Source organism: Takifugu flavidus, chromosome 6, assembly GCF_003711565.1.
Source record: "Takifugu flavidus isolate HTHZ2018 chromosome 6, ASM371156v2, whole genome shotgun sequence".
Taxonomy (NCBI): domain Eukaryota; kingdom Metazoa; phylum Chordata; class Actinopteri; order Tetraodontiformes; family Tetraodontidae; genus Takifugu; species Takifugu flavidus.
In genome coordinates, this window is record NC_079525.1 from 15,252,121 (window position 1) to 15,266,169 (window position 14,049).

The window sequence follows — 14,049 nt, forward strand, 5'->3', positions numbered from 1 at the left end:
CTGCCAGAACCACACACACACACACACACACACACGCAGGAGAACGGGAGAACATTCCACAGAGAAGAAAGCCGGGCGTCAGGAACATCCTGAGGAAGCAACACTCACTTCCTGATGATGAAGCAGCTGCTGAGCTTGATAACCACCTCTGGCTCTTCGCTGACTGGCTGAAGGGGGCGCCGCCTTGTCTCCAGGCCCGCCCACCTTCACAGCTGCCCCCCCCAGACGCCCATCGGCCAGCAGAACCACCAGTGTGGAGACCTCTGTTGGTGTCCCTCACACAGGATGGACCTCCTTCTCCTCGCTGTGCTCCTGGGCTCCTGTAAGGCTGGTGAACCTTTATCTTCTCCCCCATCTGAGTGGCTTTTAATCCTTTCCGTTCTTGTTTCCCCAAGACGTCCGTCCCAGCCGGCTGGTGGATCCTCAGCCAGGTAAATATGCTCCAGCTCCTCTTCCTGTTAGACGCTTTAATCAGCCGTGAGACCCGGAGCGGTCGGAGGTGTGTTCCCACGCCTCCACATCCATCAGGGAGGACGCGGCGCTCCAAAACCAGGTCCAGTCTGAGCTCCTGGTGGTTCAGGGGCCCGTAGGGACCTTCTCTGGGGCCTCTGGACCAGGCTTTGGCAGCACAGAGGTGAAACTTCTAAACGGATCGGAGACGACAGCTCTCATGACCAAAGCTGCTCCACCTCCACAGAGACCTTCAACCCTGAACCAGCGGGTGGAGATCGATACTTCTAACCTCAGATTAATTAACCTCAGATTAATTAACGACTCCACCGGGTCCTGAAGCTGAAGGAGCTGTTGGCAGCACATCTGAGGAGCTCCGATGAGGAGCTCTGATCCTCGTCATCATGGCCTTCACACTTTTCTCTAACGTGCTCCCAACAAATCTGCTCAAAACAACGTTTGAGTCCTGAACATTTTCTGGTAAAACGGTTCAAAGGGAACGTGTCGGGAACGTGGAGGCGTTTCAGGTGTCCGTGCGCTGGTATTCCAGCCAGGAGCCGACGGCTCAGGAATTCCTTAGTGACGTCCCAAAGGAGTTGGAGGAAGTGGCTGAGGAAAGGATGGGCTGCTCCATGACCAACAGTGAGATAAGCTAACAGTGATAAGCTAACAGTGAGATAAGCTAACAGTGAGATAAGCTAACGAGGGCGACCTGCTGGTCCCGAGCCTCCAGCTCTGGTGGCGAGCTCTTTCCTCCCGCTGGCGTTGAAACCGAGGCCAGTTAAAAAGCTTAGTAATGGGCCTCCTGCTCCTCCTCCTGCTCCTGCTCCTTCTCCTCATGCTCCTCCTCCTCCTGTCCCATGATGCCTCCCAACATGAAAGCAAAGGGGGCGGAGCCAAAGCTGCAAAAGAGCAGTTTAATTCAATGATCATTTTATAGTGCGTCGTCTAATGTTGACCTCTCCTCCGTCTCCTCCGTCTCCTCCTCCTGCTCCTCCTCCTGCTCCTCTCGATGCTCCTCCTCCTGCTCCTGCTCCTCCGTCTCCTCCGTCTCCTCCTCCTGCTCCTCCTGCTCCTCTCGATGCTCCTCCTCCTGCTCTGCTCCTCCGTCTCCTCCGTCTCCTCCTCCTGCTCCTCCTCCTCCTGCTCCTCCTCCTCCTCCTCATGCTCCTCCTGCTCCTCCTCCTGCTCCTCTCGATGCTCCTCCTCCTGCTCCTCCTCCTCATGCTCCTCCTGCTCCTCCTCCTGCTCCTCCTCATGCTCCTGCTCCTCCTGCTCCTGGTGTCGCCACCCTTCATCTCTTCTCTCCTCGCCAGTCTTCACCATCAGAGACCTGACCCTGTCCATCGAGCCCGGTGCCGAGGTGACCCGGGACACCAACGTGACCCTGCGGTGCCGGGCCCTGGTCAGCACCTCGGGGCCGGTGGTTCTGACCCGTGAATACACCATCTCCAAGGACGGCAGCGCCATCTACACCAAGACCTCGCTGTCCTCAGAAGACCTGCTGTACGCGCTGCCCCGCTCCAGGTTCTCCAACACCGGGCGGTACCAGTGCAGCGTCCGGGTCGAGGACAAGCGCAGGAGCAGCCCGGTGAAGAAGCTGACGGTGACAGGTGGGTCGCTCGCCCCTGGACCCTGGTCCAGGTCTTGAGATGATGGCGGTCGTTTGCCTTCCAGGACTGGCTGAACCCACGCTGCAGCTCAACAAAGGCGTGGTGAGCGAAGGGGAGGAGATAACGGCCACTTGCTCCGCCCCCGGCGAGACCGGCTCCATCTTCTTCTACTTCTACGATAACTCCACCGACGTGGCGGAGCAGCACGAGAACTCCAACCAGACGAAGGTCAAGTTCCATCTCAGCAGCGTCGGCGTCCATAAGATCCACTGCAGGTACAGCGTCCTGCTGACCCCCGGCTCCCAGGACTCTGAGGTCAGCAACGGCGTGACGGTGACGGTCAAAGGTACGAGCGCGTCTTCGCCCGCGTCTTCGCCCGCGTCTTCGCCCGTCCTGCTCACGTCTCCGCGCTCCGCTCATCTCCACTCCTCCGTCCCTCAGAGCTGCCAATCGTGCCAGTTTTGGAGGTCGCTCCTGAGCACCAGATCTTTGAAGGAGATCCCCTCACCGTGAGGTGCTACATCAACGCCCAGCACCAGCTCCCTGGGGGCGTGGAGCTCTACCTGAGCCAGGGGAGCCGGCTCCTGAGCCACGGGGCCCCCAGCATCAACCACAGCATGGTGGCGCTGGCCCAGCAGCCTGGAGAGCTGGAGTGCAAGCTGGAGATGGGGAACGTGGTGAAGGTGGCCAGAAAGACCATTGCTGTCATCGGTGAGTGGCCAGGTCACCTGGATGGAGATTCACCTGTACGCTACATGGTGGTGAGCAGTGCCGCGGTGCCCTTGAGCAGCACCTCCTCACCTCTGCTCTGTTCCTCCACAGAACTCTTCTCCGTCCCCACGCTCAGCGTGTCGCCGCCGCCGTCTTCCAGAGGGAGCTCATGACCCTCACCTGCAGGAGCGAGCACGTGGCCCCCGAGAGGCTCAGCAGGGAGCAGCTGAGCTACTCCCTGGTTCCTGCTGAACATCTGCTCTACCCCGGGGCCAAGGGGGTGTTCACGGGCAAGGCCCTGGGGCACCACTTCAACTACACCTGTGCCGCTGAAGCCAAGGGCATCGTCAAGCACAGCCAGACCCTCACGGTGCGACCCAAAGGTGAGGAGCAGTTCCTGGCTGGATGGGTGTGGGTCACCTGTGGCAGCGCGGAGACACAGACAGGACACAGAGGTGGAGAACCACTGATGGATGGGTGTGGGTCACCTGTGGCAGCGCGGAGACACAGACAGGACACAGAGGTGGAGAATCACTGATGGATGGGTGGGGGTCACCTGTGGCAGCGTGGAGACACAGACAGGACACAGAGGTGGAGAACCACTGATGTTCAGAGGAGGCCAAGAGCTCCACAAGGTGCTGCTGCTCCTCCGCTGATGCCTCCTCAGCTAGGCCGCCTTAGGCTCCACCCAGCCATCATCCATCCATCAGCCACCCATCATCCAGCCAGCATCCACCCAGCAGCCAGCCAGCAGCCACCAGCAGCCAGCCAGGCAGCCAGCCAGCACCAGCCAGCCACCCAGCCAGCAGCCAGCCAGCAGCCAGCCAGCAGCCAGCCAGCAGCCACCCAGCAGCAGCAAGCAGCCACCCAGCAGCCACCCAGCAGCCACCAGCAGCCAGCCAGCAGCCAGCCAGCAGCCAACCAGCAGCCACCCAGCAGCCACCCAGCAGCCAGCCAGCAGCCAGCCAGCAGCACACCAGCAGCCAGCAAGCAGCCAGCCAGCAGCCATCCAGAGCCACCCAGCAGCCAACCAGCAGCCAGCCAGCAGCCAAGCCAGCAGCACCCAGCAGCCAGCAAGCAGCCACCCAGCAGCCACACCAGCAGCCACCCAGCAGCCAGCAGCCAGCCAGCAGCCACCCAAGCAGCCAGAAGCCAGCCAGCAGCCAGCAGCAGCCACCAGCAGCCAGCCAGCAGCCACCCAGCAGCACCCAGCAGCCAGCAGCAGCCCCAAGCAGCCAGCCAGCAGGCAACCCAGCAGCAGCCAGAAGCCAGCCAGCAGCCAGCCAGCAGCCACCCAGCAGCCAGCCAGCAGCCACCCAGCCAGCATCCAGCCAGCAGCCAGCCAGCAGCCACCCAGCAGCCAGCCAGCATCCAGACCAGCAGCATCCATCCAGCCAGCCAGCAACCACCAGCCATCATCCAGCCAGCATCCACACACCCATCATCCATCCAGCATCCATCCATCATCATCCATCCATCATCCACCCATCCATCATCCATCCATCATCCATCCATCATCATCCATCCATCCATCATCCATCCATCCCCCCCTCCCTCCAACAAAGGCCACAGAGGTCAGCGTTGGCACGGCAACCCACCTGGACACACTCAGAGGGTTTAGCCAGTGCTGAGAGGCCCAACAGAGGCGTATCGACGCCCTTCACATCAGCAGGCGAGGAAGCCGCTCGTTGAGCAGCTGCTCATTTGCACTAATTAACCGGGTCAACCAGCGTAACCGGGTCAACACTTAGAGGGTCCACAACCCTTTCAGAGTCCTGGAAAGAGGGAGCTCGTGTCCACAACCTCTTCTTTTGTCTTTCTAGTTGCTGTATCGCTTCCAAAGATCTCCGTGGAGGGGCGGGCCATCCTGGGCCGGCCCGTGAAGATCCTCTGTGAGTCGGACTCTGGCAGCCTGCCCATAAACTACACCCTGCTGAAGGGCTACGACAAGTTGGACACGGTGGAGGTGCGGCTGCCCTCTGAGAGAGCTGTCTTCATGGTGACCATCAGCAGCCCTGCAGAGATGAGCAGGTTCATGTGTAAGGCCAGCAACGGCCCCAAGGACCCTTCGTTCAGCGGAAGACTCAACACCACCGTTGTGGGTTAGTAGGGGCGGGATTTTCCACCTTCCAGAAGAGAGCAGCTGTTGTTGGTTCCACATCCCAGTCTTTCCTGGTTCTTGGATACTCTTGTGATGACGTTCTTCTGTTCTTCTGTTCTTCTGTTCTTCTGTTCCTCTGGTCCTCTCTTCCAGAGCCACTATCTGATGCAACGCTGACTGTTATCCCCAACTTATCAGAAATTTCTGAGGGAGACCATCTTTACCTCATATGTGGTGTGAAAGGCAGCCCCCCCATCACGTTTAAGTGGTATCGTTCGGGCCAGGCGACGCCCGTGCACACGGCCATGGCCGATAAGAACCACACAGACTTCCAGATCCCGCTGTTGTCCAAGGACCACAGCGGCGAATACTACTGCGAGGCCATCAACTACGCCAACTTCATCCACAGCGAACCAGTCATCATCGCTGGTGAGACCCCACGAAACGAGGGTTCCATCCTCCAAACGTCTCCCCAACAGTGCACGGCTAATGCTAATGTCCAATATTGAGCTTGTAGCGCCATGCTAGCGCAGAAGCACTGACATTTGTAAAAGTTGTGAAAGATGTGGGTTGGAGGTGAAGGTCCTGCAGAATAAAAGTGGCTGTAGATGATGTTTAGAATGGAGATGCAGGTTCTCACCACGCCTACTTTACTCTATCTTGCTAATTGATGCAGCTGAACTGATGCTAGCCAGAGTTCTCAGAGCCGTTCCTGTGTGTTCCTCTCTGCAGTGCGTCTGGCGCTGTGGAAAAAAGCCCTGATCGGCGTCGTGGGTCTGCTGGCAGCGTCCGTGCTGGTGCTGGTTTGTGTTCTGTGCTTCAGAGCCAAGCGAGGTAGAGAGACCTACAGTCCTACAGAGAGTCAGGCCTCTTTTGTCTCCAAACTCCATGAGAAAAGTGCTGCTCCTTCCTCCTGCTCCTCTTCTCACGTCTCCTCTCCTGTTGTAGGTAGAAGAGAAGCAGCCGCTGAATTGTCAGTGTGAGTTTTCTGTTTCCTCTCAACAGTTTCCCCCGTTTAGAGTTTCAGTCCATCCCTGCTGGATGGAGAGGAGCAGGACTTAGAGGTTCAAAGAAAGCAAAAACTGGCCCAGGAAATGTTGTCAACCAAACGAGACAATTAGTGAGACAATTAGCTGCAGTGGTGCATCGTGAGTCCACGTGCACTCTCATTCTGGAGGTAGTAATTAAGGTATAGAGGCCTCACACATGAGGAGAGACGAAAACTCAGCAAACATGTCGGGTGTTTTCAAAATAAATCCAGAATTCAAATAAGAATAGTTGGATGCAGGAAAAACATCAAAGAAAAACAGTTTCAGCGTTGAATTAGTGAGTAACTCAACCGATAAATAACAGGTTTAGAATAAACTGGGTGGAAGCTTTGAATGCAGCTAATTGAACACATTTGTTCTACCTTCAATAAAACAGGTTCTAAAGCACATTTCTTTAATCAGAATGAATTTTTGTTCCATCTTTTAAGCTCTGAGCTGATCTGTGCTGCTTGTGTTTCCTGACCTTCTTCCACCCTTTTCTCAGAAAGCTTCAAGCCCTAAATCAGATGACTCAATAGGAGTGAGTCTGAGCCCCGACAGAGGTTTATAGCGCAGCAACAGGTAGCCTGCTTTTGTTCTCTTCTGTGTTGCACCTCCTCATCCATCATCCTCACAGCCGCTGCTCCCTCACCTGTGCTCTTCTTCCTGTGCACGGTTGCGTTTCCATCCCATTCAGCATTTCTCCAGTGTGCATGCAGAGCGCATGTTGTGGTCACCTGACCGCTTCCAGGGCCCATTTCAGCCCCGCCAACAGCAGGGCGCCTCGCTCGCCGTGCTAGCATTAGCAACAGAGCCCATTGACCTGAGTGGGCATGTGTAGGAGCCTACAGACAGCTCACACACATCTCAGCGTGGTTCTGCTCATTGAAGTCCCCTTCATCATCTTTTTATCCATTTGAAATCAATATCTGACAATATATGTGGATCCCAAACTACTGACCGCTAGTATGAACGTGGGATTATTCCAAACATTACTACGTAAAGACCTGTTAGCTGGTGTCTGGGTAGCACAACTGATGACGTGAGCGTGATGTGCGTCACCTGTACTCTCCCTTCAAACAGAGTACAGGTGACGCACATCACGCTCATTCTTTAGGGACGCACGACAGGAAGGTGTAGGACAGGAGTACAGGTGACACACATCACGCTCACTCTTTAGGGACGCACGACAGGAAGGTGTAGGACAGGAGTACAGGTGACACACATCACGCTCACTCTTTAGGGACGCACGACAGGAAGGTGTAGGACAGGAGTACAGGTGACACACATCACGCTCATTCTTTAGGGACGCACGACAGGAAGGTGTAGGACAGGAGTACAGGTGACACACATCACGCTCACTCTTTAGGAACGCACGACAGGAAGGTGTAGGACAGGAGTACAGGTGACACACATCACGCACACATACGTGATACCTGACACTGATACGTGATACCTGACACTGATACGTGATACCCGACACTGATACGTGATACCTGACACTGATACGTGATAACTGACACTGATACCTGACACTGATACGTGATACCTGACACTGATACGTGATACCTGACACTGATACGTGATACCCGACACTGATACGTGATACCCGACACTGATACGTGATACCTGACACTAATAGGTGATACCTGACACTGATACGTGATACCCGACACTGATACGTGATACCCGACACTGATACGTGATAACTGACACTGATACCTGACACTGATATGTGATACCTGACACTGATACGTGATACCTGACACCAATACCTGACACTGATACATGATACCTGACACTGATACGTGATACCTGACACTGATATCTGACACTGATACGTGATACCTGACACTGATACGTGATACCTGACACTGTTACGTGATACCTGACACTGATACGTGATACCTGACACAATATGTGATACCTGACACCGATACCTGACACTGATACGTGATACCTGACACTGTTACGTGATACCTGACACTGATACGTGATACCTGACACGATATGTGATACCTGACACCGATACGTGATACCTGACACTGATACGTGATACCTGACACGATATGTGATACCTGACACTGATACGTGATACCTGACACTGCTACGTCATACCCGACACTGCTACGTGATACCTGACACTGCTACATGTCACTGATACGTGATACCTGACACTGCTACATGTCACTGATGCGTGATACCTGACACTGCTACGTGATACCTGACACTGCTACGAGATACCTGACACTGCTACATGTCACTGATACCTGACACTGATGCGTGATACCTGACAATGCTACGTGATACCTGACACTGATACGTGATACCTGACACTGATACCTGATACCTGACACTGCTACATGTCACTGCTACGTGATACCTGACACTGCTACGTGTCACTGATACATGATACCTGACACTGCTACGTCATACCCGACACTGCTACGTGATACCTGACACTGATACGTGATACCTGACACTGCTACGTGATACCTGACACTGATACGTGATACCTGACACTGCTACGTGATACCTGACAGTGATACGTGATACCTGACACTGATACGTGACACCTGACACTGATACGTGACACCTGACACTGCTACATGTCACTGATACGTGATACCTGACACTGATACGTGATACCTGACGCTGCTGCGTGATACCTGACACTAATACGTGATACCTGACACTGCTACGTGATACCTGACACTGATACGTGATACCTGACACTGATACCTGAAACTGATACGTGATACCTGACCATGCTACGTGATACCTGACACTGATACCTGAAACTGACACTGCTACGTGATACCTGACCATGCTACGTGATACCTGACACTGCTACGTGATACCTGACACTGCTACGTGATACCTGACACTGATACGTGATACCTGACACTGATACCTGAAACTGATACGTGATACCTGACACTGCTATGTGATACCTGAAACTGATACGTGATACCTGACACTGATACGTGATACCTGACACTGATACCTGAAACTGATACGTGATACCTGACCATGCTACGTGATACCTGACACTGCTACGTGAAACTGACACTGCTACGTGATACCTGACCATGCTACGTGATACCTGACACTGCTACGTGATACCTGACACTGCTACGTGATACCTGACACTGATACGTGATACCTGACACTGATACCTGAAACTGATACGTGATACCTGACACTGCTATGTGATACCTGAAACTGATACGTGATACCTGACACTGATACCTGAAACTGATACGTGATACCTGACACTGCTACGTGATACCTGACACTGATACGTGATACCTGACACTGATACGTGATACCTGACACTGATACCTGACACTGCTACGTGATACCTGACACTGCTACGTGATATCTGACACTGCTACGTGATATCTGACACTGATACGTGATACCTGACACTGATACGTGATACCTGACACTGATACCTGACGCTGCTACGTGATACCTGACACTGCTACGTGATACCTGACACTGATACGTGATACCTGACACTGATACCTGACACTGCTACGTGATACCTGACACTGCTACGTGATATCTGACACTGCTACGTGATATCTGACACCGATACGTGATACCTGACACTGATACGTGATACCTGACACTGATACCTGACGCTGCTACGTGATACCTGACGCTGCTACGTGATACCTGACGCTACTACATGTCACTTATACATGCCACTGATGTGACGCTGATTGTCAGTTTCTGCCACCTGCTCAGAAACGTCCATTATCATCTTCTTTTAGGCGCAGCGGCACTCTATGATGGCACAGAGGGGAGAGTGACCAATGGGGTGCGAGATAGTGCGGCGTCGCTTCCTGCTGACATCAGCAACAGGAGCAGCTACAGTATCCCAGCCACAGTGTAGAGACGCTCCAGGCAGGACTTGAAGTCAGTCCGGTCGAAAAATGGAGCTCTGCAGGAGATTTACCGTAGTTTTTTGGGACACTTTCATCAATGTTTTGTTCTAGTGGAAAAAGTGGGACGTGTTGTTAAATGACCTCTGCTCTCTCTCCCCTCCTCCTGCAATCTAGACTGCCTCTGACTCGACTGTTGGGCCTGAGTTTCCCCTGTACCCACCTGATTTCACCTGTTTCATGTTCATGGTTTAGTGGCCTTGTTGTCACTCTGGCTTGTAAATAGGTTTTTTCTCCCCATTACAGGACATATATGTATATATTTTGGATGGTTCTGAAGAGATTTCTATAGAATAAAGGTCTTGGTTTTATTTAGACACCTGTCAGTACTGTTCATTTCATAGTTTACATGTATCTGAGGAAAAGGAAGTTACCTAATTCACCATGGCCTAACGTATAGGCTATACCATGACCCGTACACTAAAGGAGTAGGTCCCAAAAGCTGCTGACATTAATTTGGGTTTTTCTCTTAGAAATGATCAAACATTTTAAAAAGGTAAAGTCATGTGACGCAGGCTCAGAGGTCTGACATCACTGGTGATTCTCATGAAATAAGTGTCATGTGACCTTAAGACAAACAACTGTAAAGCTTAAGGAACGCCACAACGCTCACCATACGTTTCATTTGGAACGGAGAAGGAGATGTAAACATGAGGAAGATGTTTCTGAGCCGCCCGGAGGAACTTGGCTACGTTCAGCCTGGACGACCCAACAAGAAGCTGCTTCATTTCCTTCATCAGAAACTTCAGAAGAGGGACTTCCTGCAGACCTCCGAACAATAGGGGCTGAACACCCCCTGTGTGTGAGTGTGTGTGTGAGTGTGTGAGACACGAGTGTGTGGGTGGGTGTGTGGGTGTGTGTGTGTGAGTGGGTGTGTGTGTGTGAGTGTGTGGGTGTGTGAGTGAGTGTGTGAGACACGAGTGTGTGGGTGGGTGTGTGGGTGTGAGTGGGTGGGTGTGTGTGAGTGTGTGTGGGTGTGTGGGTGTGTGGGTGTGTGGGTGTGAGTGGGTGTGTGAGACACGAGTGTGTGGGTGGGTGTGTGGGTGTGTGAGTGAGTGTGTGAGTGGGTGTGTGTGTGTGTGAGTGTGTGAGTGAGTGTGTGAGACACGAGTGTGTGGGTGTGAGTGTGTGGGGGTACATGAACGTGAGCTCTATCCGTTACTTTCAGTGTTTGGAGGAAATGAATCCCAGCAGCTTGTTGAGCTGTCTGAGTCCGTTCCTGCTGGGAATGCCGTTCCTGCTGGGAATGCCGTTCCTGTTGGGAACGCTGGTCCTGCTGGGAATACCGGTCCTGTTGGGAACGCTGGTCCTGCTGGGAACGCCGTCCCAAAGCTCCGGGATTGACTCCGTATTCTGCACAATAGAGCAGAATGTTTCTGGAGCAGTGAAGACCTGAATCGCACCTTTTATGGAATAATAAACGGGTTGGAACAGTTCGGAACTTCCTCCTCCTCCCTTCCCCAACAACAGAACGTTTGCTCTTTTGTTTTTACAGCTTTTTTATTTTCTTGTTTGTTAAATATTCACTTTGCTGTTTTAACATGTTCGTTAATCATCAAGTCTGATAAAATCTGAATGGAATCTAATTTCCTGTAGGTGAGCATATTTGGTTGGGCTTTCAAAAGTGCCTGTGTGTGTGAAGCAGCTGTGGACCTCATGCTGCCTGTGTGTGTGAAACACCTGTGGACCTCATGCTGCCTGTGTGTGTGAAGCAGCTGTGGACCTCATGCTGCCTGTGTGTGTGTGAAACACCTGTGGACCTCATGCTGCCTGTGTGTGTGAAGCACCTGTGGACCTCATGCTGCCTGTGTGTGTGAAGCACCTGTGGACCTCATGCTGCCTGTGTGTGTGAAGCACTGTGGACCTCATGCTGCCTGTGTGTGTGAAGCACCTGTGGACCTCATGCTGCCTGTGTGTGTGAAGCACCTGTAGACCTCATGCTGCCTGTGTGTGTGAAGCACCTGTAGACCTCATGCTGCCTGTGTGTGTGAAACACCTGTGGACCTCATGCTGCCTGTGTGTGTTGCAGGGCGAGTGGACACGGTGGAGGACAGCATGTGGTCCAAACCGCCCCCTGAGGACGGTGAGCTGGGGACGGGCTTCACCTGTGCAGACGTGGGCGAGGAGAGCGGGGCGGATGTGGAGTACACGGAGGTGCTGCATCCTCGGCCTGCAGGTTCGGCTCCAGGTGAACGTCTGGACTAACCCTAACCCTAACCCTAACCCTAACCCTAACCCTAACCCTAGTTGAAGCACATTTGATCTGCAGGATCGCTGCTATTTTAGTCCAAACTTGCTGTAAACATCCTCCCAATTTTCTCCCGGAGCTGATTAAACATCCTGGGAGGGGCCTAATTACACATAATGAACACATCTTACAGTTGCTGCCTCCCCAAAACCACCGTTAAACAGGAAGGGCGGAGCTCTTTAGCAGACCTAATTTTGATAAGGTCTTGTTCTGAATGGACCTGGGGGACAGCGGATGGTGGAATGTGGCTTTGATAGTCTTTCTGTGAATGATGCTGCAGAACAAACACGTCGGCTAAACAGGCTGATGTGTTCTTCTTCTGTGCTCAGCTCCCCTCAGAAAAGGTACAGACACAGTTTACAGCGAACTCCAAAGCTCCTCTCGTGGTGAGTACAAACTCTGACCTCATGACCTCCAGTCTGGACGGGGCTCAGGTGGAAACATGAATTCCATTTTTAGAAGTAAAAGTCATTTAAACTGGTCTTTTCCCGGTCAGGTCCTATTATTTCTTCCATATATGCGTCTATTTTCTGCCAGTTAGCAGGGTTGCTAACGGTTGCTAACGTTTGCTAAGATTTGTGCCTTTAGGCAAGAACAACAAAAATAGCAGTAAATGAACAAATAATACATTCATGCTCTTCAAAATAACATTTCAGCATGAGAATGATTCTCCTCTGTAAGATGACCTATGATGAAGATGATGGTGGTGATGAAGATGATGGTGGTGATGAAGATGATGGTGGTGATGGTGGTGATGATGATGATGGTGGTTGATGATGATGGTGGTGATGATGATGATGGTGATGATGATGGTGATGATGATGATGATGATGGTGGTGATAATGGTGATGATGATGATGATGGTGGTGATGATGATGATGGTGGTGGTGATAATGGTGATGATGATGGTGGTGATGATGATGATGATGATGATGATGATGATGATGGTGGTGATAATGGTGTGATGATGCTGGTGATGATGATGGTGGTGATGATGGTGATGATGGTGGTGGTGATTGGTGGTTGATGAAGATGATGATGGTGATGGTGATGGTGGTGATGATGTGTGATGATGGTGGTGATGATGAAGATGATGGTGATGATGTGTGGTGATGATGGTGATGATGATGGTGTGATGGTGGTGATGAGTGGTGGTGATGATGATGGTGATGATGATGGTGGTGTCTAATGGTGATGATGATGGTGTGATGATTCAGATTCAGATTCAGATCCTTTATTGTCCCACACGGGGAAATTTACAGTGCAACAACAGCAACAAGAGCACTCAGGGAAAATAAGATAGAATCAAATAGAAATCAAATGGAATATACAAAGAGGATGTATATTTACAATAATCCAGATAAATGGATACTCGGCCGATGGTGATGATGATGGTGATGGTGATGATGATGGTGGTGATAATGGTGATGATGATGGTGGTGGTGATGATGATGGTGATGATGGTGATGATGGTGGTGATGATGATGGTGATGATGATGGTGATGATGGTGATGATGGTGATGATGATGGTGGTGATGATGGTGGTGATGATGATGATGATGATGATGGTGATGATGGTGGTGATGATGATGGTGATGGTGGTGATGATGGTGATGATGGTGGTGATGAAGATGATGGTGGTGATGATGGTGGTGATGATGATAATGATGGTGATGATGGTGGTGGTGATCTGGTGGTGATGATGATGCTGATGGTGATGATGGTGGTGATGATGATGGTGATGATGATGGTGATGGTGGTGATGATGGTGGTGATGGTGGTGGTGATGATGGTGGTGATGATGATGATGGTGGTGATGAAGATGATGCTGGTGATGATGATGGTGGTGCTAATGGTGATGATGCTGGTGGTGATGATGATGATGATGATGGTAATGATGATGATGGTGGTGATAATGGTGATGATGGTTGTGATGATGGGTGGG

The 14,049-nt window shown here is 52.1% G+C and overlaps 1 protein-coding gene and 1 long non-coding RNA gene across 2 annotated transcripts in view; one reads left to right on the forward strand and one right to left on the reverse strand.

The window, feature by feature from the left end:
• Positions 1-202: 202 nt before the first annotated feature.
• The window catches only part of pecam1b (platelet and endothelial cell adhesion molecule 1b), an 18,331-nt gene continuing 4,484 nt past the window's right edge, over positions 203-14,049 (forward strand). Inside the window, 12 exon segments of the mRNA XM_057035636.1 lie at positions 203-322; positions 396-431; positions 1,767-2,063; positions 2,128-2,409; positions 2,505-2,774; positions 2,886-2,918; positions 2,921-3,157; positions 4,598-4,876; positions 5,029-5,304; positions 5,608-5,709; positions 11,886-12,032; positions 12,434-12,490. Coding sequence (XP_056891616.1) covers positions 286-322; positions 396-431; positions 1,767-2,063; positions 2,128-2,409; positions 2,505-2,774; positions 2,886-2,918; positions 2,921-3,157; positions 4,598-4,876; positions 5,029-5,304; positions 5,608-5,709; positions 11,886-12,032; positions 12,434-12,490 — 2,053 coding nt within the window. The 5' untranslated portion in view covers positions 203-285.
• Positions 9,174-9,810, reverse strand: LOC130527367 (uncharacterized). Its single transcript, XR_008951014.1, has 3 exons — positions 9,568-9,810; positions 9,362-9,401; positions 9,174-9,235 (listed from the first exon to the last, which is right to left on the reverse strand). It is a non-coding gene; the product is annotated as an uncharacterized LOC130527367 (long non-coding RNA).